At 44.8% G+C, this 24,246-nt stretch overlaps 1 protein-coding gene across 5 annotated transcripts in view; it reads right to left on the minus strand.

Moving 5' to 3' along the window:
* Nucleotides 1-478: 478 nt before the first annotated feature.
* LOC114875343 (homeobox protein homothorax) overlaps nucleotides 479-24,246 on the minus strand; it is a 369,739-nt gene continuing 345,971 nt past the window's right edge. For 3 of the 5 annotated variants that reach the window (XM_029185507.2, XM_029185506.2, XM_029185503.2), the window contains 3 exons: nucleotides 22,416-22,474; nucleotides 6,441-6,609; nucleotides 479-6,187 (listed from right to left, as the gene is read on the minus strand). In XM_029185507.2, the coding sequence (XP_029041340.1) occupies nucleotides 6,443-6,609; nucleotides 22,416-22,474 (226 nt within the window). In that variant the 3' untranslated portion in view covers nucleotides 479-6,187; nucleotides 6,441-6,442. The remainder of the gene's footprint in view (nucleotides 6,188-6,440; nucleotides 6,610-22,415; nucleotides 22,475-24,246) is intronic. The other 2 variants (XM_029185504.2, XM_029185505.2) reach the window with 2 other exon arrangements.

A 24,246-nucleotide genomic window follows, 5' to 3' on the forward strand; every position in this document is an offset into this window, starting at 1 on the left:
TACGCAGCATCGTTTCTATCTCGGTGCTACTGGTTAACGCTAGATTTTTCATAGAAAAAATATGAAATACACATTTATCTTATGTAGATAATTAATTTAGGAGTTGAACATCTTTTGAATTGAAATTAATTAACTTACCTGCTTCGAGAGAAAGGAAGGTGAGCTTTCAAAGGCTGTCGTAGGCCTAGACGTTTGAAGAACATTTTTTCAAGATCGAATTGGAAATATTGCGGTTGAACGAAATAAAAATTCCTGTGTTGCGCTGAAAACTCGCAGGCGGGATAGAAGGAATTGGACCAGCATCTGGTCGCTGGTGATAAAACGCGACGCGCGTCTGATGCCCTGTCGAAAATTGAAATAATAATTAATAATTGAAAAAAAAATGAAAGAAAAGAAACCTAATATCAGCATCATCGTCGCGCGTTCACGGTTTGTCACGCGAGCGATTCTCAAATAAAACACTGCACACAAAAGGGCGTACACAAGATGTAGCATTTAATGCTCACGTTTCAAAAAAACACTATACAATGGACACTCTCTAACATAGACCACCTTTGACATCGTCCTTCCTTTCATCGTCATCACGTTGCGATCCGTGAGTGTTTTGAACACAATCGATCCGGGCCAATTTCACGCGAATGATCGACTCTGTTCCCTCGTGCTCGAGACGCCTGATCGTCGTCTCTATGCCTCTAACCAGGTCACGCGTGTACGCGCGTGTCCAGCTTTATCTGGACCCGTGTGTCCACGTTTAACCCCACGTTTAATACTAATATTTTACATCGACAGGTATCGGGTCTCCCTTTCGCCATTAATTTCTCTGTTTTACTTCCGGTTGCTCGCGCGTCTCGAGGCGAGAATTATTATTGTTACGTTTGCGCGATGAGAAGAAATCGACGCGCTTCCATCTTGAACGGAAGCAAAAAAGCAAACCCCCTCCCCCCCCCCCCCCGGATCAGGTGCAAATCGTCATTTCCGCCTCGTCGCGCTATCACAATCGCGGAACAACGATCGAAGAGCGGTACGATTCATAAACATATAGAACACAGTTCGATTCGATTCGTCTTTTTTATTATTTTTTAATTTATTTGCCGTTCCTCTTGATTTTCTTTTTTTTTTCTTTTTTATTTAAGGGTGTCAATAGGTCGTCAATACGCAAACAGTTGAAAAAATCTGATTCCATACCGATATAATAAATTTTTAGCTTACTATACACATCATCGTCATCATCAGCATAATCGTAATCATCATCATCATATATCAGCATCATCATCATCATCGTCATCATGGTTATCAGCGTTACCATCGGCATTATCGTAATCGTTTTACCGGTTGATGATCGTAATGACGTTGGTTCGCGATCTTCAGGCGAACGTTAAGCGTCCAACCCTCGTTACCCTCCTCTCGTCATTATGATCATCGACGCCGACGATGGCGACCCGGTTTGCTAACATCATCATTCTTTCGTAATTACACGTTAATTATGCATTACATTCCCTATCTTTCTCCGTCACACGCTCGAATCATCATTCTTACCTCTCCTTTCACCCCATCCCCAGTTACACCGTTTTCACACGCTTCACCCCTTTCATTCATTCGGTTTTCTCTCTCGTTGCCCCTATAGCCGCTCGTTTCGACGCTCATAAAATCTTTGTTTGAAGTTTCTTTACCCTCTAACATGATTATTACTTAGATACCTTACTGTTACTTCGTATACATTTTTAAGGCGATGATTCAATCGGGTGAACTCATTTAGAAAAACGAACAGCCAATAAACGTCGTCCGTTCGCCGCCGTCTTCGCATCCCTTCCGCAACCGTCGGAACACTTTCTCGCCTATACAGGTCACATCCCTTGTATAGGCTCTTCTCGTTAATCGTTCGTGCGATCCTGCTTCGTTTTTTTTTTCATTTCCAGAAGAGATCGTACATTTTCATTTGGAGAATAAAAATTTGTTACACTTGAAAAAATGGTTTGAAATCGAACATGCACTGATTTTACGTTTCGTAGCGTTTGAATTGACCGAACCGTCGATCCTCGATATGGAAAAATAATTTAATCATTGATAAATCGAGATTCTTTTACTGTTGATAAGCGACGATCCGGTACGTCATTTGTTAATAATAATTACTTGATCGTAAAACGTCGCTGGAAAGATTCCGGTTGAAATTTCTCCTGTACGCGGCGACGATTCGACGCGACGTCGCCGGCGACCAACGGAGCGGACATCAACAAAATTAAACAATATATCGTTCAACAAATAGAATTCGTAAAAACGCGTCGCCCCGTTGGCGATCGTCGCCGACCACGCGCCAAAAACGTCGAGCCGCTTCGTGTTTTCCACCCTCATGATTGTCTCGTACTTGATAATGAGTTACGATTGTTCCGTCGAGCGTCGCGAAATCGTCCTTTTCACTGGCGTCGACGTTCTACTCGATAAAAAACCTTTTCTGCGAACGGTGCAGCTGGTTCGGTAAGCGATAAAAAGGTCTGGGTCCCCGTGTCGTAAAAAGCTTTCACTAAAAACGGTTTGCAAACTCGAACGAGTTAGAAAAGCGTTAAAAAATGTGTCGGACGATTTGCGCGCGGATGCGCGACGTAATTTCGCGTGTCTCTTCGTATACAGCGTGTATCCAGGTAACCAGGTCGTCGAGAAATCTCAACGCCGACGTTCCAGCGACGTTTTAGTTCGATGAAGTTTTGAATTTCGCGGTAAGGATCGCACGATCGATTGCCGCGCATGCGCGAAGAGCAGGCGTGCTCGCTCGCCGATCGACCGATCGACCGATCGAATCGGTCGCGACGCATTTCGACGAGTCTCGGCAATTTCTCCAATTAACCAGAACCTACAACTGACTTTTCTCGCACCTGAGTCGTTCGGTATACGTGGGTTATCATTTTTTTTTTTCCATTTCAGTATACTAGTACGTCGTGACACCGATGGTGGAAAGATCAATCGTCGTTTTCAGTAGCAGTTCAATTTTTTTTTTTTTTAAATACACTATTTAAATTGTATTCGAGGGTAGTTTTTGAATACGAAACGACACGATTGATTTTTCCTTAATTACCACGGTCCACGGCAAGAGCGGTGTGTTTACATTAAAATTTTTATACAAGATTTACGTGTATGCGGGCGTATTGAAAATATCGATAAAATTTGTCTCGTATGCTTTGCGTTTCATCTCGTTCGCTCTCCTTTCTCGCAGTCTGTCTCTATTCTTCCGGTTCTCCCCGTATCCTCTCGTCGATCGGAGCGCGAATGATCGATCGCGTTTCGATCGTCGAAAGTCGATCGCGCGATTTCAAATCTCGCGCTGTTCGTTTAGGGGGATGTTCCGTGTCTACGTTGCGAATTTACTTTGACATATAATCGACGTTTAATTTAATTAAATTTCAACCCTTTCTCCCTTGCTGTCTCTTTCTCTCTCTCCCTCACATTCTCTGGCTTCTTCTCGCGATAAACACGTTCTGCTCCGAGGAGTGATCGTTGTAAAAGGCTACACGAAGACTCGTTCTTCTTTTTGTAAATGGGATAAAAATAATTTCCGGAAATAATTCATAATGTATTCGAAGAAAATTGCATTTTGAAAAAGATGATTCGAAAATGATAATATTCACGAGCTGCATATCGAGGATTCGACGAAGCTTCGATCGATCTTGAGCACCGATCGACAGTTTCGTAACGAGATCCTTCGGGAAATGGACGAAATTTCCTCTCGTTTCCAAGCTTGTACTTGGAACTCGAGAAAATTTCAAACCATCGAAGATGCAGTCGATCCTGAATATCCTCACGGTATTCCAATGGAATTTCCTTCAATTCTGATCTTCACCAATCGTGCAGTCTCCTTGAAAACTTCTTTATTCTGAATTTTTTTCTTTTTTCATGACAAGTCGGAAAAATTGTTAAATAAAAAAATTAGACCCAATCAGCACCCTTAAAGTAATAAGAATTTTTGAAAAATAATTAAATAAAATTTGTAACGCGTTCAACATCTAATAACAGTCTTCCTCGATTTACCTTTCACCCTTCACTGTTTTCCAAATTTTTACCCTTCCGGTCCACAGTACCTCCGATTGTTACCGAATTTTTTTCTATAAGACATGAAAATAGGAAAAGGAATCACAAGGAAACAATAGAAAGACGAGAATTTCATTTCGAAATAACTTCGTATAGCCCTTTAGATCGAAAATAAACCTCTCACCCTCCTCCCATCTCACGCTCAATTAACTATTTTATACGCAATATATTATATCGATAAACTGTAGATCGTGTACTCGTTCGGCTGTTTGGGTTCTTTTAATTAATCCTTTACGGTGCGGGGAGACGGGGCTGGGTTAATGACGCTCATTTCACTCGCGCTTCTGTGTTTAAGTGTATACGTGTATGTTTCTGTGTATTCTGCGTGTTTCTTTCAGTGACAATTTAGTGTCGAGTCGGATCAGGTGGGGGAGGGGGTGGATCTGACCGCGTCACCGAATCGTGGACGATGAAGAATTGTCTGATCCTCTCGCAGGTATCTATATTTTTGTATTTATATATTTATATATTTATATTTATATTTATATATATATATACCTTTTTTTTTCATATATATATAATCCCTCACCACTGTCGTTCGCGTATACTATCTTCTTTCTTCCATTCGCACAGTCGCGCAATCATCCTCGAGCCAGTTTCAGCGTATTTTATTTCGCCTCGCGTATTTCTTACGATCTTCTGTACGCACACCGAATACGGCCACAACAACCACCCACCCACTCGCGAAACACACACGCTCACGCATACACACAGTCACACACGTACCCACATACGCGTGAATAATTATCGTCCCAAAGGTCCAATTAAAATTCGCTCGCTTGTATATATATATTACAACCGGAGGGGTAGGGGGTTGGGGGGCACATGTTACTTCAGTTATGTATATATTTATAATATATAATTACTTCTTCCTTTAATTAGTAAATTCATTTATAATTAATAATAACTGTACAAATTTCAATGTCACCTATATATATATGCAAGTGAATGGAATCGACGCTCGAGTCCGGCACACGCGTCGATCTCCATTCTTCTGTCCTAAAACATTTTCTTTCCCCCCCCATTTTTTTTTTCTTTCACCTCTCATTTATTCCGTTAACTTTCCTTTCTCTCATCGATCGTACCGAATTTTTGTACGCGCCGGTGAGCGTTCACTTTCATTTTTTCTAAAACAAATTTCTCGTTTTCTTCGGCTTCGAAACGCCACCCACCGCGTTTCTAAAAATTCTTCTCCCTATTTATATTTATTTATATACCTCGTATATATTTATACACATCGATGTGTCTCTGCCTGCTCCGTGTTTGCTGCGTGTATATAATATGTATATATATACATACATACTCGACGATCGTTTTTGTCACACGTTTCATCTCAACGTCGGGTTCCACTTTTATCATTTTTTTCCTGGTTTCTTATTTTCTTTTCTCTCGTATTCGCTTGTTGCACGTGGACATTTCTTATCTATATAAAAATGGAACCGTGCGAGCACCGGGTTTGCCTAATATTTCGTTATCTCTGTTCATCCTCTTAATGTACACATGCCCGCTACGAATTGCCTATTATATATCACTCTCAAGCTTTTATACCCCGTACCACCCTCTCTGTCTTCTCTAGAATCGTTAATTATCATTTAATATTAGCTCGATCGCGATCGTATTAAAATTTAACATTTAAATTCTTCGATCACTACAATATTACACCGCGACATTTGTACACAGAACAATCACATGAATTTTCCTCCCCCGCGGCTCCGAGCCGCGCACTTTCGTATCTTCATTTTTACCCTCTCGGTTTCTCGCGCATCGACACGCCCTTCGTCGGTCCTTCGTTCCAGCACCGGGCCACATCCGGTCCCGTTTCTTCGACAACTCGTACCTCGAGATCCTCCGCATCGAGTCAGACCCGGACCGACGCGACGTCCGTTTCCGCTCGATTTCTCGCGCTCCTGGCTCGACCAGCGTCCGCGACGCACCGCAATGGCTAGGAAATCTTCACTTCCTCTTCGGCGTCGTTCACGTCACGGAGGCGACGAATCGTTCCCCGTTGCCCCCTGCGTGCTGCTCGATCTACGCCAACCGGAGCACGCTGATACGTTTCCCGTTCCGCAAGAACCGTCATTCCATCGTCTAACTTGACTCGCGACTACTGCTGCAACGTGAGAAACCAGCCGAGATTAATGCGACCGCTCGCTCGAGCTGCTATTAGGGGATGATTTATGAAAGATCATTTTTCAGGGTATATATAACGTTTCAGGATCAACGATTAGGCGAGGCCAGACTTAAGCCTAATTTACATTAACAAGTATCGAAGATGAAAATAAAACATTGAGTTGATTCAAATTGAAATTGTCACAATATTAGAATTGACCGATTTATTTCCTAGGAGTTTATTTCCCACGTACCTTTATAAGTGATGTCCGTAGTACTCTGGCGGGTAATGGTACTGATTGTGGAAGGTAGGATCACCTGGCGGTCTGTGCATCATGCTCGCCGCCTGTCCGTCCATCATGTAGCCCATCGTCGCATCCGGACTGTACGCCCCGCTTGGACCTGCGGACAATGGCGGGAACACTACACGTTACTATGGTTAGATCACTGTCCCGTAATTGGCGGGCGTGTGTTGGAAATGCTCGCTGGTTCACTTGGAAAATATCCATCCAGTTCTTGATCCTCTTTTGGAAGACAATCGAGAACAAAGATCCAGCGAGCTGTGTATCGTGATTGATTGATCGATGTCGCGTTAATCGGAGGTTCCTCAGAAAACAGAGATCAAGATTGATCTATTTCTCCAACACGACCTATACCAAAGATCCTCTCATTTCCTAAATAAATTCCAATTAATTTTAGTGTATCCGCGACATCGACCAGTTTCACGCGTTCATGTCACTAATCAAATTTAATAAATCGATGCGTCGAAAGTTCAGAAAATAATTGACACCTCCTATAACCGGAAGTTTTATTTATGTATTCCTTTCCAGCGTGTAGTTCTCGTCACAGCATCCCGAATCAAAGAGATTGAATGTCGGTTCGGGTTGGAATCGGTTCGGTGGCGACGCGACGACAGCTCTTCTCTCTTTTCGTACGCGGTAATGGAGGCCGGAATCCACGGGAGGCTCCCCTAGTTTTAATGTCGGTATCTTAATGTATATTGCCGCGATAAATCAAGGCCACTGATTGCGTCCTACCCTCCGGCACCGATACGACGGGAACGAGACGCGAAAAGGGAGAGAGAGAACGGGGAGTCATCGAAATCTCGAACTCGATCCCGACCATTGTCGAGCCGCTCTTCTAAGCCTTTCTTATGCTAAATCTGACCGGACTTATCTGTCGTGGAGCGATATTGCGACTGCACGCTCGTTTATTGCCTGTCGAATGGCGGCTCGTTTCGCGAGCTCTGTTGCGTCAGGTCTTGCTTCTTGGTTAAACGAGCCTCCCTGTTTCGCACGAATGTGAGTAATTGTTCCGTGCACTGATAAATTGCGATACGGATGGTGCACGAGTTGCGAGGAGATTATGGTACTGTGGTACTGGGTCGTTCTGATGCAACGGTAATTTTCAACGTTCCTGCACCAAGGAAATTATCGTTTCAACTGTTCCGAGCTGAGCGGATTAGTCGAAGAAAATGAAACAATTAGAAAGGTGGAGATCGTTGCTTTCATTAAGAAATTTTTAATTAGTCGGATGGTGTATGTTTTTATAAAATATTCATTGCTAAGAATTCGATTAGAACGCACGTTTCATATTCAAGTGTTCAATGAATAATTAATCAGTCATTAAGAAGCAAGAAGAGCCTCCAATTCTTCTTCTTCCCTCAGTCATTTCTGTCCCTTTTCTCTACAAATAGCAGCAACTTCCTGGCTCTGACAGCGACGCGTTTCAAACAAACTTGCCGAATCGTAAATCACAATTATTGCGAACGTTCTTTGCCTTCCATTCTGTACTCTCGTTTCCTTGGACCCGTGTTTTTCCACCATGAATTCCATGCTTCGTCGGATTTTTCCACCACCCGCCGGGGGGGTGGAACTCGAGGAATTGCTGACCAACGTACAAAGGCGGGCTAATAATTTTCAGACGACTTTCTTACGATCCGTGGCACGGTATCGAGCTACTTTCATGAAATATCGACGAAAATTTGTATGTTAAAAAAGAGGAAACTGTTAAGAATTGGTTAGAAAAATTTGAGGCAAACTTGAAGTAAAATTATAAAGAAAACTCCTTCCCATATTGTACCCGATCCCGAGCATCCTGCGACGTCCTGCTGCGTTATAGCGTGCTTTAATCACGCTACAAGCGCGCAACCCTCGTTAGCGGAATATCGTGGTGGCTATAACGCGAGGTTACATTCCTGCGAGCTCGGTAAGGCCGCGAGAAAACGCTCGACTCCTCTCGCGGGATCCAACCTTTTTATTGGATCCGAGATAATCGTCCGAGCAGCCGTGATTGGTGGAAAACGGTTCTGCTGATCCTTTTCGCTCGCAGGAAAAGGAATAATAGAACTTCCAATGCACCTTCTCTTTCCTTTCCTATCGACCAGTTCCGTTTTTCTTCCATTCCTTTCTTCTTCTCTCCCGACTCGGTAAACGTGCTTCGTAAGGAGATTCGAAAGGTGGTGTAAGGAATCGTTGAATCGTGCGTTTGCTTGTTTAACATCTTTGGCTGGGTATTTTATTATACAATTAAAGTTTTTCTCTTTTGAAAGTACCTCGAATTATTAAATGTCATCCTCTGTAAATCTACCGTACCTCGAACAATTAACTCTACGCAACCATCATCCCCGCCACCACTTAGCTTCTTCTTTCTTCTATCGACAAGAACAAAAGAATCGATGGTATCTGATCGGATGGTCAGATTCTTATCGAGGCCCCGACGATTCGCCATCGGCAAGAAAGTCCGCAGCTCGACCACGAAGCCTCTCCCTCTCGTCCCTCTCATCGAGCTTTAATAAACGAAGACGAACCATCGGGAGATATGATCGCGGCCTTAATGGCACTTCTTACGGCGCCTTTGAGTCTCGTGAAGATAGCACTTCAGAGTCGTACAGGGAGTTCGTTAGCCGGCTTCCTCCATCACGATCTTACTTTTCGACCTTCCTAAGGGTGACCAGGGATGGTTCTGTAACGAGTGCTCCGAGGAGAAAGTCGATGTAACGTAAGAAAATTGACCAATTCAACTGTACACCCTCGAATCCACATAGCTAATTGTTTGGGTACCCTTCTGGACCTATTCGCGAGGATGAAAGTAGCACCAGAGGTATCGTGGTGGTTTGTGGTTTATTTAGAATTGCTTCTGATGGTGTGATAACGAAGGGTAAAAAAGAATGGTAAAAATGCATCGGGGAATAATTTAGAAGGTATCAGTTCGAGCAATAAAGGTACGAATTGGCCGTAGGGGTGTCAATATTTCGTTTCCTCTGTTACACGGCGATTTATAGAATTGAATAACGATGAAATTAACAGCGATTACAAATTGGTCGGCCGCGTAATAAATAGCCGGTGAATTGATTAATAAGGCCGCGTTAAACTGTGCATCATTATAATCGACGATAAATTATGCGATCCAGCGTGAACGCAGAAACGACTGGCGAAATTTATGAGACGATTCTCGAGGCGTATGTAACCGAACGAAGAGGAATAAAATGAAATTTTTCGACGGGAATAAAAGCGAATGGAAAACGAAACTTTCGTCTTCCCATGGTGCAGGATCGGTAAACAAAACTTTCCACGGAACAGCTGTTCGCCGGCGTTAATATAACGCAATAATTCCCCTCTATCCGCAACTTTCCAGCCGCATCCGCGATTACCTTTAATCAGCGTGCTCGAGCAAGCCGCAAAACACGGAAAGACACCTTCGAGCAGCCACTAAAGCGTATCTATTATACCGACGAAGATAATCCCCTTGGAAACGAGGTAAAACTTCGAAATCCGTTTTGCGAAAGGGGCAGGTTGCCGTTGGGTCTCTTTCGCTCTCGCGCGTTACGCCAGCCCGCCAACACGGCAACAACATTAGTAACTTATGGTTGCGGCCTAACCGGATGCCTGGCTGCGTTTCAGACGTAGATCCAGAGGTACGGAAGCGTGGTTAAGGTCGAACATAGAGAAAGAGAGAGAGAGAGAGGGAGAGGAACATGGGATCTCCTTGGAGAGGGTGGCGGAAGGCGGCAAGCCAAGCTTCGGAACTTAGTTGGCGGCGACATCGTGAGTTTCTGCCGGAGTTCCAGAGGAGTTCCAGAGGAGTTCCCTTGTCGCTGGTCGGGCATAACACGAGCCAACGCGTTCCCGAGTTTGCCGGGGGGGCTTTCAACGGTGGAACGGTGTGAAAACCGCGGCAGGAACGGGCGAAGAGAAGGACCGTGAGAGCGCCGTGATAAATATGAGCAGTCCAAGTAACAAGCATCTGTTCTCGGAGAGTTCGCAGCGTGGCCGAGTGTAGTAACGAACTTCCGGTAAGATTTAAAGGAGAGACGGCAAGTTCGAGACCTACCCAACTTCCTCCTCTGGTCGCCCGTTTCGAATTGACGGCTTAATTAGCGATTGGAATAGGTTGTGAACCATCGAAATCCAAGATACTAATTATGCTGAACGATAAGCTGTCTCTTTTTGAATAAATACTACATAAATAAAAAATAAAAATAAATAACAAAAATGATGGGAACCAAGGATTTGAACCGTGGATCTCTAGATTGCGAGTTGTATGTATGAGTTTGTCATACTTCAGAATGTAAGGAGTAACTAACTTTAATTATTAATATTTTTTAAACAATTAGCCGTCTGCCTCAAAAAAGGGGTATAGGCGTGTTCAGCTCGACGAGCTCTACAAGCTGGCAAAGTTTCATTAATAAGTGAGTGTAACACTTGGGTAGTTAGACTCTGGTCCCTCTGTCTCGGCAACGATAATATCCATCGAGAAGCAAACTACCCTCGAGTCCGAGGGATATGGAATGAGTCAAGGAAAATCGTCACGGTTAGTGGATAGGGGTGGTAGCCAAAAGTAACCCCTCTCTGATGCCACCGCGTAGCCCTCGGGTTCCAGGGACAAGCAAATTCCGAGAGATCGAGTCGAGTTACATGGAAGAAGAAGAAGAAGAGGCAAGGGGAACGGTGGCTGATTCGTCGAGCGGAAACCGGAAATGTGCTCCGGAACCTTCAACAATCCCTCGATGAAACTATTGGTCATCCGCGACGCAATACCGGATACGCCGGATCTAATAACTCATCCGCCTGCTGCCTTCACTTTCCCTCTCTCTCTTACACACCGTTTCTAACGTAGTTTTACCCCGCTATTTTTTCACTCTATTATCGTTGTCTCTGTCTTGTTCTCGTGTCGTCTGCCGTTTCCTAGCATTGTTCGTTGTTCGATGACGGACCGAGATAATGTTGCCCGTAGGCCAGGAGAATAATATCGGTGTCACGGGGAACGCGTATGTTCATTGTGACGATTGTACAATGAAATTTCTGCCGAATCGGCAGCTACCATTGTCGCCGCTTAGTCGAATCCGTAAATGGTGTATGATTAAAACGGCTAATGGAAACAATTGCGGAAACCGGCTGACATCGTCACGCGCCGTTTGCTCCGGCTAGCCTTTACATTCGTATTGTCAAAACGCGGCCGCAGACGGTAATTTACGTCGACCTGGTAGCACGCGCGTCTGCGGTCATCACGCTCGATGAAAGTGTCCGCGGCTCGTTTCTGCGGACAGAAATCACCATAGACGGCGAAGCTTACCGAGAGAGATTCGAGGAACTTATTTTCAATTTGATGAAAGTCGTACATCCGACCACCGGTTACTTAACGTCGTACGTCCAAGATATAGGGAGCCGGTGTGACAAAATCGTCCCGAGGACTTAAAACGATCTCTCCTGGGGATGCTCGCCAGGATGATATACGACACGACGTAATTGCAGGAATTTAATCAATCAGAGATATATCTTAGCGCGAATACAAGGTAGCCTAGCCCGACTAAGCCCTCGGGGGAGTCTCATTTAAGATAAACCCAGAGAACCCGGAACCGAAAGACGTCGTGGTAGAAACCGAAGGACCGCAAACACAGGCCATCGTTGTCCTTCGCTCGTATGATGAAACGGTAGGACTACTATCCTAGATTCACCGTACATTCTCCATCCTTTTTCCTACTTCGTACCTACCCTCTTCTTCGCGTGTTCGTGGTTGTTCAAGTACGTGCACGAACGTCCAGGCGGAGTGGAAACGGGCACACGGAAAGCCTTCGACTACCCCTCGCGACCCTCTGATATATAGCCCCTTGGAGGTCGATGACTTCCGCTATTTTTCTTCCGCTGTCTCCAGCAAGCAACTTCCCTTTCCTAACCTGCACTCCGCCCGACCGTCGTTTCGCTTCTTTCCTACGCTCCTGGTCTCGGCGGACACCGATCGAGCAGCCGACTGTTACACGGAACCAAAAACGATATCGTGGAACGTCGAGGCGTTCCTGGAACGCCGGCGGAATCTCCTGGAAACCAACTTCGATCGTGCCTCCGCGTGAAACTGGAGTAGGGAAATCGAGGGAAGATCGGAGGAAATGATCTCCTCTTGTTCCGTTTTCCTTATGGAATTTCTATTCCATCTATATTCTATGGAATACGTATTATTTCTATGAAATTATTCTATGAATTCTGCAATAGCGAAAGGGTTAAACAGACTGTAAAACAGATACTTGGTATACACAGGGTTATCGATTGGCTCGAAACGACGATCAACCGAGTGCTTATTTACGAATGCATAAGCAACGAGCATTACAGGGCAGATTTTTGTCGTACAAGATGCGAAGCGATGCGAGAACGAGAGAGAGGGAGAGGAGCATACGAAGGCGGATAAGGGGCAGAGCAAAGAAGCTACTGCATTTATGGATGTCCTCCCGGTGACAAGCCGAAATTAATTTACCCCCTTCCCGTACGCGGCGGCGTTGGCATATTTTAACCCAGTTCTTCAGCCTCCGTGTTTTTTTTTTCTTTTTTTTTTCAATTCTTCGTTCGCCCCCGCCTCGTCACCAGTGCACATAAATTTCTATCGAGCGGACAGTCGAATCGAGATTCGCTAAATCTGACCGACGATTCGATAAAACCCGAGCAGCGCTCGCGGCTGACTGGCTCCTTAGTTGACGCGATAAATAATTAATGATCGAACGAAGAAGGACGAGGAGAGGGTATTACGAGGCCGTGGTCCATAAAACATTTAATATTTATAAGGTACGAAGCGGTCGAGACGATAGAGGAAGGGGAGGAAGAGAACGCCTGCCCCGTGCTATTCATTATATATTATCGGATCTTATGCGGCCTATACGGTATTTAGATATTTTAATTAACCGATCGGCTATAAATTATGATAATTAAGGAGATAGAGCGGAGGTGAGCCGGACCCCGTCCCTCGATACTGCCCACACTCTCGCGTTTCGTGTTCTTTTGCTGTACCGGCTCTATCAGGAGATTGACATGTGCGAGACGTGAACGATCAGCTCGAACGGATTCGTCTCGAATCCGGGGATTAGAGATCGTTTGAGGAATTTCTGCGCTCCGTTTAGACGACATATGGTAAGAGGAACGTAATAGAAAGAAACTGGTGATCGTTAGCCTGGAATTCCATCGTTTCTTTCGATATTCCTTTGAAAAGATTTTGGATCTCGTTTATAATAACCACTGACAGGGAATAAAAAATCATTTGATCGTTTTAATTTGTTACGCTATGATCGTAACACGCTAACGCGAAGACATCCCGCAAACAGAAGGGACACTTGAACAAAAGTGAACTGGTAGCCACCAATCGGCACCCCATCCGGCTGTTCAATTAATCAAGTTGAACGTCAGCGCAATTCCGTTCAATGTAACATCAGTTCAGAAGGAGTCGCGAGCATTGGAATAATAACGGGCTGGTAAAGGTGGACAGGGAGATCAGGATTATAACGAGACGAGCGGATGCAACAGTTCCAAAGTGGCCATCCATGGATTACAGAAAGCATTCTTAACAGTGTCAATAAACGGAGGTTATGAGGGCCACAAACGTCGGAAGTGTCTCTCCTTACGACGGGCATAAATAAGCCGTGCAACGGCTGGCTGGTCGTTTAAACGTCGCGAACTAACTGCGACCGTTCAGCCGGTTCGACGTTCTCGCGACCGTCGAAGAGGTCGTTCTTCTTGCTGCATGAGCTCACGTTCGTCCATCCTGGCAGACCGATATTACGGGACGTAATCACTTAACGTTCAATTTCTTAATCGAACCACCGTGGACGATTTTTATTTCGTGCTTGAAATCGCCCGATAAATCATCGAGGTTTACAGGGATAGGACGAATCTACGAAAAATTTCAACCAACTCGACCCTCTGTATCTTGAATTGTACCAAAGTATAAATTATTATTTTTCATCTAACTTGGATCGAATAAAATTTTATCGATCCAATTAGAGAGACTGAAAGGCAGAATAATCGGAAGGGTTTAGAAAGGTGACAGTGAGAAAAAATGCAAGTCGTACTCGGTCGAATACGCGTCGCTCTGTAGCCGTTCTCCGATCGACGATAAAACGACTTAACAGCCAGGGAACGAGGTCGATGCGTTTCCACGATACCATCCCTCCTGGCCTGAAGCGAGCCAGGTTTCTTCCTGGCCGCCATTACCACGGCGGAGCCTCGATGGCGAAAGTGGTCTAAGGGGCAAACGGTCAACGAGACTGGAGATGAGATAGAACAGGCCATTATGGCTACGCCGATAAGATAGGTCCACCCCTCGGTGATACGTGGTAGCCAGTGCACAGCTACGTTCCCGGGTACGGTTTGATACACCGGACGCGATCCACGCCATGAAAAATCTAGTTGGAAGAGACGAGAATAGAACGAGGGGTTGGAGAAACGGAGACAAGAGCGGTGAACGGGAAGCAGAGGGCAGTGTCCAAGCACACCCCCCTCGACAACTCGGACCTTATCTTTTCATAGCGATCGTGACCGTCCAAGACTTCATTTCCGTGCTCGAGAAACCACCCCAGCCTCGGTTTATACGCGTACCTACACAAGTAACGGAATGGACCTCTTGGCTCGTTTACATGGGAACGGATTTCGCTGGAGGAAATTAGTCGACGCCGTTCTCGTTCGATTAACGAGCATGATACTTCTTTCGATTTTAGAATCAACCGGTTCTTTATTCGTTTCCGAATCATGCTTTAAGAATAATGTAAAAATTGAAAAACTAAAAATCTGACTCCTTCGTTCGTCGGTTCGATTTTACCTTTTATCACTGGACAGTTTTTAGGAGATCGTGACTCGAACAGGACGAAACGCAATTTCCTCTGTTAAGCTCGTACTGGCTATGTTCACCCCTCCCGACAAATAATAACATTTCTATAAGTCGGTCGTTTGTATTCGACGACTGGCGCGCATGCACCCCATTTCAATTAACGTATGATCTATGTCGTATAAGGAGCGGTATCCGGCACCTTTCAAACGTTAGGGCCGTAATGCGCTGGGGATCGCCACTCTAAGTAACTCTATATCACGTCTACGTGACACGAAACGCAGAGAAAAAAATCTTATATCGCCGAAAGGAGCTGGTAAAGGGGCAGAAATCGTCCTCGTCTTTAACTGCCCCCTCGGTTGCGATACTTCTTCCCCGGACTGCTTGAAATATCGTCTCTTGTTTGTCAAGAAATGTGTTAGAACGAGTGCTCGAACGCGTAGAATGGAATAAAAATGTTCGAACACGAATATTTTGAAATTTTCTTAAAATCTAGTAGTCGATATCAATATTATATCAGACAGAATCGTTAATTACCAAGTTTTCTATGCACGATTATTATAAATATTCTTATCTGTGCTATGGACAATCGGACGCAACCAACGCGTCCCTAAAACACCATCGATGACATTCCAAGTTCACCGTGGAAACGTAACGGAGGGGGTGTTCGCAATTTCTCCCGTTTCCCGACCCCAGGACATCCATTTTATTTAGCGCACCGGTGGACCACGAGCAGGATGGGAGAAGCGAAGCAGCAAGGGGCTTTCTCTTTTTCTCCATCTACCGATATCCCATCAGCGACGGCAGTAGGAACGTTTACAGCGAGCTGGTGTCCAGCTACCGGCGGGTACACGGAGAGAAAGAGAAAAGAGAAAGGATCTCCTTCACCGTCCATCCCCCTGGCTCGACGATCCGGCGAGTTAGCCAGATATAGAGTGGCGCGGAGATCGAACCGCACCGCAGGGGTGGCGAGACGGAAGAAGGGAGAGGCAGACGTGGGATGGGGTGTCTGGACCTCTCTCCCGAGATGGACACAGAGAATCGCCATTACAAATTGACAACCTTGATTGATGGTCAGCGCGGAAGGGACGACGCTGGCCGATCCCGTTGGTTCGATAGAAAAGGATGAACGATCGGTTCGAAAGAAGGACGAGAAAAGGGGAATCGGATGTGTTCGAGACCAAGGGGGTTGGAGACGACGGGCCACGGCGTAAGGGGATGAGGTCGACCGAGAGATGGAGTGGATGTACTACAGGGTGTCCACGCTAAAGTCATACAGTCCCGTTATTTTACAATTATATTATAGATATTTATATAATTATAAGATAGAAAATATGCAAAATATATGCAACGATACGAGTATATATTTTGTTTTGTAGAAATTTTGTTTTACACTGATAAAGTATCTATACAAAAATGATAAGTATCCATTTTTTTATTTCAATCACCAATACCAGAGTTGATTATATGCATTTATATAAAGAATTCTTTACATTACCAATAAAATAGAGATAGTAAAATTGAATCTCTTTAATGCGAACACCCTGTATATCAGTTAAATTGAACGCTGGGCTGAGTTCCCAGGGACTTCTATGGTCAGCTAGAGTTCCGCGCGTTTCTGTAATAGGAATGATAGCAAAGAGGGGTAAGGGGTAGATGCGTTATCAACCTAGACCTCTCAGCAAGTGCGTGACGAATGGTTCGCAAAGGATCCCTGGTTTTGCCTTTCAATTGGAATATTCGATGACCACCGAAGGATCTTTGATCTTGAACGGTTCGTTAAGACGAGAATTCTTGGATCAATTGGATCAGGGTTAACATTTGAGGGAGAACAGGTTGTGGTCAGTCTAAAATTGATTTTGGATTCCTTTAATTTTCAAACAGCAAACAATTTTAAAAATAACTTTATACAATTGTAAAAATATTTTACTAAAATTCTTGCCACAATAATCCTACTAATTAACAGATAAAAGTCTGAATAGAAGGAAAGAAAAGTTTCCCCTTGTTCCCACTCGTTTGTCCAAACAATCCTCACCAAACCCTATCCGATTAGTCCGACAGTAACGCGATTACGATGCTCGCATGCGAACGATCGAATTAAAAACAAGTTGGCCAATTAAACACTAATCGCCGGATGCAGGGGAAGCCGCGGCGTAAGAGGATGGAAGGCGATTACCAGTCAACGTTCACGGATGTTCGCGTCGATCTTTGACAGCGGTGGAAAACGAGCAGGCGATCGTAAATGACAATCGAGCTTCTGCGAAAGTGAACGTCGAGAGGAAGAGGACGGTAGAAAGAAAAGAGCCAGACACGAACGGTAGGAGTGATAGAGAGAAAGAGCCGACGAGCAAGCCGACCTTTTCACCGTGATCTATGGCTCTGAACTCCCATAGCTCGCGTTGACCCCCGGCTACCGACCAATGCCGGGAATAATAAGCAAAACCGGCAATTAAGATATCTTCGATGGACACCAAGCGGCTTCTCTCCGCTTCCTTTGCCCTTTTTTGCCGGCTGCCGTTTCTGCGTACGCGTAAATCGAACAGCGCCTGCCGTCTCGTAAAATCTTCTCGGATCGCGGGGGTAGAAATGTTTATTAGGATTGTGGTCGACGACGATTCCCGGTAAATCGTTCAGGACTTTCTAGTATTCCAAGAATTCCATCACCTTATATTATATTTCAAACGAAATCAATGAAAAACTACCCTTAACACGGTGAAAAACACTTTCGGAAAAGAAAGAAAGAAAGAATCTCGAAGAACCGCCGTTACCGTCGCAAAGAACACAATTAATCGTTGCCATTTTCCTCGGAGTCGCGGGAATGTCCTGTTTCCAGGAATGTTCGATAGAATTCGCGCTATCGAAAACAACTTGTTCTCGACCGGCGAACGCGTTCACCGTCGAGGAAAGAACACGAGCAGCTCGTAGGACGCCTTTTATCGCGGCATCGTTACGAAATGCACCGTACGGTCACAGCTTTACGGTACTTCGGGGCCGATGTTACGTTTTTACTGCGTCGTTCCGTGAACACGCGAAGGGACGACGATTCCAGCTACGTTACCGGTAACTGTTTACCGTCCGTGTGCTGGCGTCGGAACGCCCGACACCGTCTGAACCCAACAGAGAAACACGCGAAACTTTCGGATAAGAAACGAAGCTTTTCATCCACCGGTTCCAACGAGATCTCTGCTTTCGACCAAAACGATCGAATTCGCTCGTATCAAATCAAGAACGGAATAACTTTTCGGAAAATGGGTATTTTTTTGTATAATTTTTAGTGTGAACAAAATGAAATGAAAAGATAATTAATAATTACGAGAGTACAGTGTTGGTGAAATTTTGATGTTCACCACTGATAAGAATTCGAAAATCAATTTTATCAATGACAGAAAATTTAATATCACCTCGTTTTTTAATTCCGTTAATTGCCCGGATCGTCAATCTTTCACAGACGGCAGGTTTATTTATCCGTTGGAAGATCGTTGTTTTCCAATCAACGGATTGTGTAGCTTTGATTCCGTTAACGGGCCGTAATCGAATTCAATTTGCACGCTGACCGGCCGATTTGAAAGTGTAATGTAATATTTTAAGGGAGAAGAGTGCCGGTGTTTTTGAGCGGCGCACAAACGCGGTATCCCCTAATGGGAATTGCCGGCGCAACGTTCCAAAAAACAGCCGTCGTTACGATCGTAAAGCGGCGTCGAAATTTTACATTGTGCCACACGTTACAAATTGGATGGATTCTGAGAAAGCACGCTCGCGTCGGACAGTAAGCGTCGCGGCGAAATTGACGGAGTAGCGTCACGGCATTAAATGGACGCGATACTAAACAGAAGTTCCAGAAGGAACCCCTCCCTTCGAACGTTCCGTGGAAATCGCGTAACTTTACCACTTACCGTGTAAACGTTTCGCTATCTGCTTATTTATGCGCGGGTTCAACGGTACCGAATGATTAACGTTCGGACGAAATGATTAAAAAGTACATTTTCAATTGTACGAGCGAAAGAGAAGAGCGTTCCTTTGATCGTGGAATCGTGGAATGACACCCGGATGGACGTAAAGCTAATAGAATTCGAATGATGGAGACACGGAAGCGACTTGTACGTCGTAAAACGATGCATCGTCGCTTTATGCTTTATAGTTTGAGTGGTAGACCGTCTGTGTAGTATACGCACGATCGAGCAGGGCAAGGATTTAAAAGGGATCGCGGTTTTACGGGCGGTATTAGGAGAACGGTAGCGCTAAAACCCCCTCGCGATGTTTTTACTACCCTCGCGTTCGTGCGTGAGCACAGCTAATTTAACAGTAATTTAGAGAACAAAATCTTGAAGCAAGTGGATTCCTGTAAATCCATTTTTTGACCGACAATGTTTTACCCCTTATAATTAACGAGAAAATCAGACGAAAATCCAATCTCATCAAGAATCCCGCGGCTCTAATCACGGTACGCACGAGTTACATCATTTCTCAGGTTATTTTATCCGGAAATATTACCATCCACCAAAGACGAAAGAAGAAGCGAGAGGTCGTTCGAATTATATTAGGTGGCGGGTCTGCTAATTCAGAACACGTTCCGAGTCGACGTGGTTGCAAGTTGGAGGGAAAGAGAGAAATGCTCGCGCTTCTTCGTGTCGAGCTAATGACGCGCGTCGGCTCGATCATCAATCATACTTTCATTACACGGATCGCAGCTGCTCCGCATTGACTCCGCGTGGCCCGCGGCCCATTGTTATTATTCCCGGCCACCTCCTTTTCCCTCCGTCGGCCTCGTGCCCTCGACGACCAGGCCTGTTCTTGCTCCACGATAACGACAGAACCAGTGCAATCAGTGATTTCATGCCTCGCATCTGCCCGATAACGATTCTTCACCGTAAGGACGGACAACCGCCGAATAAAGCTGATTCGGTGCGAGTGTACCTTGTTCTTGCTCTAATTTCGTTCCGCGTTGATTAATTCTTTGATGATAACGATCTAAACTCTAAGCCCTCTGATGGTACTTGGACTACGATTAGACATTGTAACTTTCAGATGAAAGAATTTGAAAAAAATTGCAAGCACTTCGAGGCAAAGACAATTATCGATCTCTCGCAGAAAATGAAACATCTCACCTGACGAGCAAAGGCTGTCGAGGAGAGGGTGGTCGGTTCGCCGATCCACGGGGGACCAGCAGCATTTGAAAGACACATTTATCTCGCTTCCGGACGAGCAAAATCTGCCCAGGGGCCTAATGCTTCGGCTATTAAGCTTTAATGGACTGCTGATCGTCCGAGCAGGGAGCAAGGGCGAACGGTGGCGGGACTGGGTCTCGCAGGAATTGGAAAAATGAACGTGAACGAAGGGCAGCTCGGCAAATTCCGCGTGATCTCGTGAATTTTTCTTCTACACTACGATCGTTGCTACGAAAACATTATTTATACTTTTTCTCGAGATTTCAATCTTGAGAAGAAACCAAGACGAAAGGGTGTAGGATTCGAAGGTGCGAGAGAAAAGGGGTTGTTCTGGGGGTGAGTTGGTCGTGATCAGGATTGACTCGGGATGACAATCTAACGTACACGGCTTTCCACTTTGCTCTTGATGCAGACAACACAATTTTGGCTCGTTAGTTCTACTCCCCTTCCCCTATTTCTCCTCGAAAACTACCCCTTGCCAAACGTACGCTCGCTCTTGAAGTGCTACTATTTTTTATCATGACGGAGGATACTTAAAATTCTGTAAAAAATCATCGAAAACAATCTGCGGTTGATTTATACAATGAGAAGCTCTAGATTTCTTGACATTTTTGGAACAAAGTAACCGAAAAGACGATTTATTCCGCGAAAAAACAGCTCTCGACCCGGTGAGCATTTATGAGGGAGGTGAGTCGTAAAAATACGAGCCCTATCGAGTTCTCTACGCGGCTCGTTTCGACCGTTTAACCAAGAACCACCCTCTCGCGACAGCTTGTTCTTTCGTTGAAACAAAGGAACGGTAACGAGAGAAAGGTCGGAAAAGACAGCGGTTCGAAGGGGATGCAGAGGGGTGAGAGGGATGTTGCCGGCTCGTAAAACTCGGTCTGATCACCGCTACCAATTATCCCGCCGTTATCCGAACGTTATCCGGAACGTTATCCACCTTCGCCCACCCTGGGCCTTCACGAAACAACCCTGCCGCCATCATCCGAATCACTAGCGAACCCTTGAACCCCAACAGCAGAGAAGCCGAAGAGCAACGCTACTTCCAACCCCTAACCCGGCTAGGTAACCGTTGTTGTCGCCTTTTACTGCAAACGAAGTGATTCCCTCCTCGTAAACGCGACGTCTTTACAGATTACACCGGCCGGAAACTGGGGGGGTGGATGTTTTTCTTCCCCTCTGTTAGCTTCATCTTTCTTTCGTTTTTTTTTTGTCGCTGATCAAACATTGGGGTGAAGAATCTCTCGATTGCAACGTTAAATTAGTCGTAAGTATACTTTGACGACTTAGTGTTATAACTAATTTCTAATTTTCTAAATGTTTACGTAAGAAATTAAAAAAACGACTGAACAGAAGAAATTGTTATTTAGGTGATACGTTTATCGATTAAAAAAGGGGATACACGATACACGAATTGCACGGGCAACGTTCGATTGCCAGTTTTCCAAATCTAATAATTCAAGTATTCAAATAAACATCAAATCTTACACTTAGGAGAAGATAAAACGAAATAAACTAGAATTAAAAATCCATCATTAGAGTAAAATAAAATTCCTATAAAATATAAAGAACGTTTTTCTAAAAATATAGAAACTGTTTCTAAAATATTCTAAAGTAGCAACATTGTTATGATCATAGAATATACAAAGAATATAATAATTGATTATACTATGAAAGAGTAAAAGTTGTACGTTTCGTTGAACAACGTATATCTAAAATAATATTCGTTCCCGATAAAATAATGAATTCAGTTTAATAAAGGATGCAACATTAATGGAGTATTTATCGGGAGCATTGAATTCCTTCGTTTCGACGGATCGATCTACGTCAACCGATAAGGACCGGGCGTGTAACCCTCGTGATAAGCCGGATAAACGTATCCGTGATGCATGCCCGGCACAGGTGACATGAAATTATACGCGTCTTCGGTGTTGTACGTGTGTGTGTAAGGGTCTGTTGACAGAATTGGGCTCGTCTTACCGGCTCGATTGCTCTGGTCGATCATCGGCTGGACGATTCTACGCCTCGCGTTGATGAACCTGAAACAAACGGAACGTATCGATTAGAGAAACATTCAATTACCTGGGAAGAATTTTATTCAAACAAATATCGAATATCTTGTATCTTACACATACATTTCAGGGGTTGTATATTTCCAAGGCATGTATGTAACTCCCTTTAAAGCGGAAGGGTTAACAAAAGAAAAGGTGAATTTACATTAAAAAGGAAAAATTCTAATCTGTGCAGAAAGAAAATTTTCTATACAAAGGCTAATTCTTCAACGACGAATGAGAATCAAGAACGAGCACAGTCAACCCTCTTTGATCTCGTTCCGCCGGACGAGATTAATTCTCGAAAGAAAAATTACACCAGCAAAGAGCTGTAAGGTCGTTCGGCAATCTAAAGGTAGGATCGTTCATTTCCCCTGGCAAGCCTCTGAAACCGAGTGCTCCTAGCAAGAAATCTATTCGGGTAATCAGAGATAACGATAGCAGTCAGGTAGCCAGACGTATTCATGACTCATTATGTAGATCAGTGGATCATGGGCAACGGGCATTAGGCGATCGGTGTGATAAGGTCGAAAGCTCGGTCAGAACGCAACGTACGTAGCTACGTACGTCGATGTATCGTTCATCTCAATTTGGCCGTGCAGCCCGGCATCGACGATATTTCATCGGCGTAAGGTCGGTAATTGTCGGACATAATTTCCGGCCGAATCGTGTATGTTAATTTGACGAAGTGGTCGAGTGAAATGCATGCGCGAAAGAGGGCTACAGGTTGCGCCCGGCTACCAAGCGAAATCGAACTTTCCACCTATCATCGATCGTACCTGTTTGTTCGAGCTTGCGACCACGAAATTCCGTTGCTCCTTGAGTCATTAGAAATGAATATTCAATAACTTAATTAAATATTGTATTTAAAATTTTCCCTTTTGTAAAACACCGTAACATTTCACGAGAATGTGCTTTAGTCTGCCCAATCATAGACCTGTTCTACTGAAAATGACAGATCCATCAGTACTTAATTACAGTCTTGTACATTTTAACAATTTTAGGGTGACAAATTGTATGAATTGTTTAAGACTTATCCCAGACGTGCAGTGTATCTCCTTCAATTAAATCTTTTCTTTCCAACAAGCAAGGACCGAAGTCTGAAATACATTTTTCAGGAAGTAGCCCCAGGGTTGAACTTCACCCTCGCATCCACCGCCACCTATTATCTCGCTAACGATGGAAAAAGGGGGTGGTCTGTTATCAGAAAGAGAAAGAATGACGAGGCAAGAAGCTAGCTGGCATTCTCGATACGTCATTAGCCACGCCGAAGAAGCTTCCGTGCGAGCGCTTTCCAAACAATAGATCTGCGGTCTATTTCGTGGCTGGGAGAGGTCCAAAGGGGGTGGCGGTGAGCAGGCCAACCGTAAGGAGAGGAGAACGAGCTCCTTGGACGGTGGGGATGGTGGAAGGAAGACAGGCGAAAGGGCGTACGTCAGCCGACGTCAGCGTCGCGGCGCCCTAATGGGCGCAGACGCCGGAAGTGATTGGGTTTCTGCTCGACTGACTCGAGAGAACACCCCCTTCTCGTCGTAGAAAACCGTGCTTCCGATGGCCGAAGAGGGCGCAGCCACAGGGTGGAACGCGACGCCGGCTACCCTCTTGTTTCGTAGAGCATCTTTCTTGCTTTAGTCTCACGCCTGGCCGGCTACCAACGGTGTCTTATGAATAATAATTATTAAAGTCAACGCTTGCTGCGATCAGTCAGCCGCGACCGATTGGACCAACAAGCTGGAACTCGCGCGAAACTCGAGGACGTT

The sequence above is a fragment of the Osmia bicornis genome, chromosome 15 (genome assembly GCF_907164935.1).
Source record: "Osmia bicornis bicornis chromosome 15, iOsmBic2.1, whole genome shotgun sequence".
Classification (NCBI taxonomy): Eukaryota; Metazoa; Arthropoda; class Insecta; order Hymenoptera; family Megachilidae; genus Osmia; species Osmia bicornis.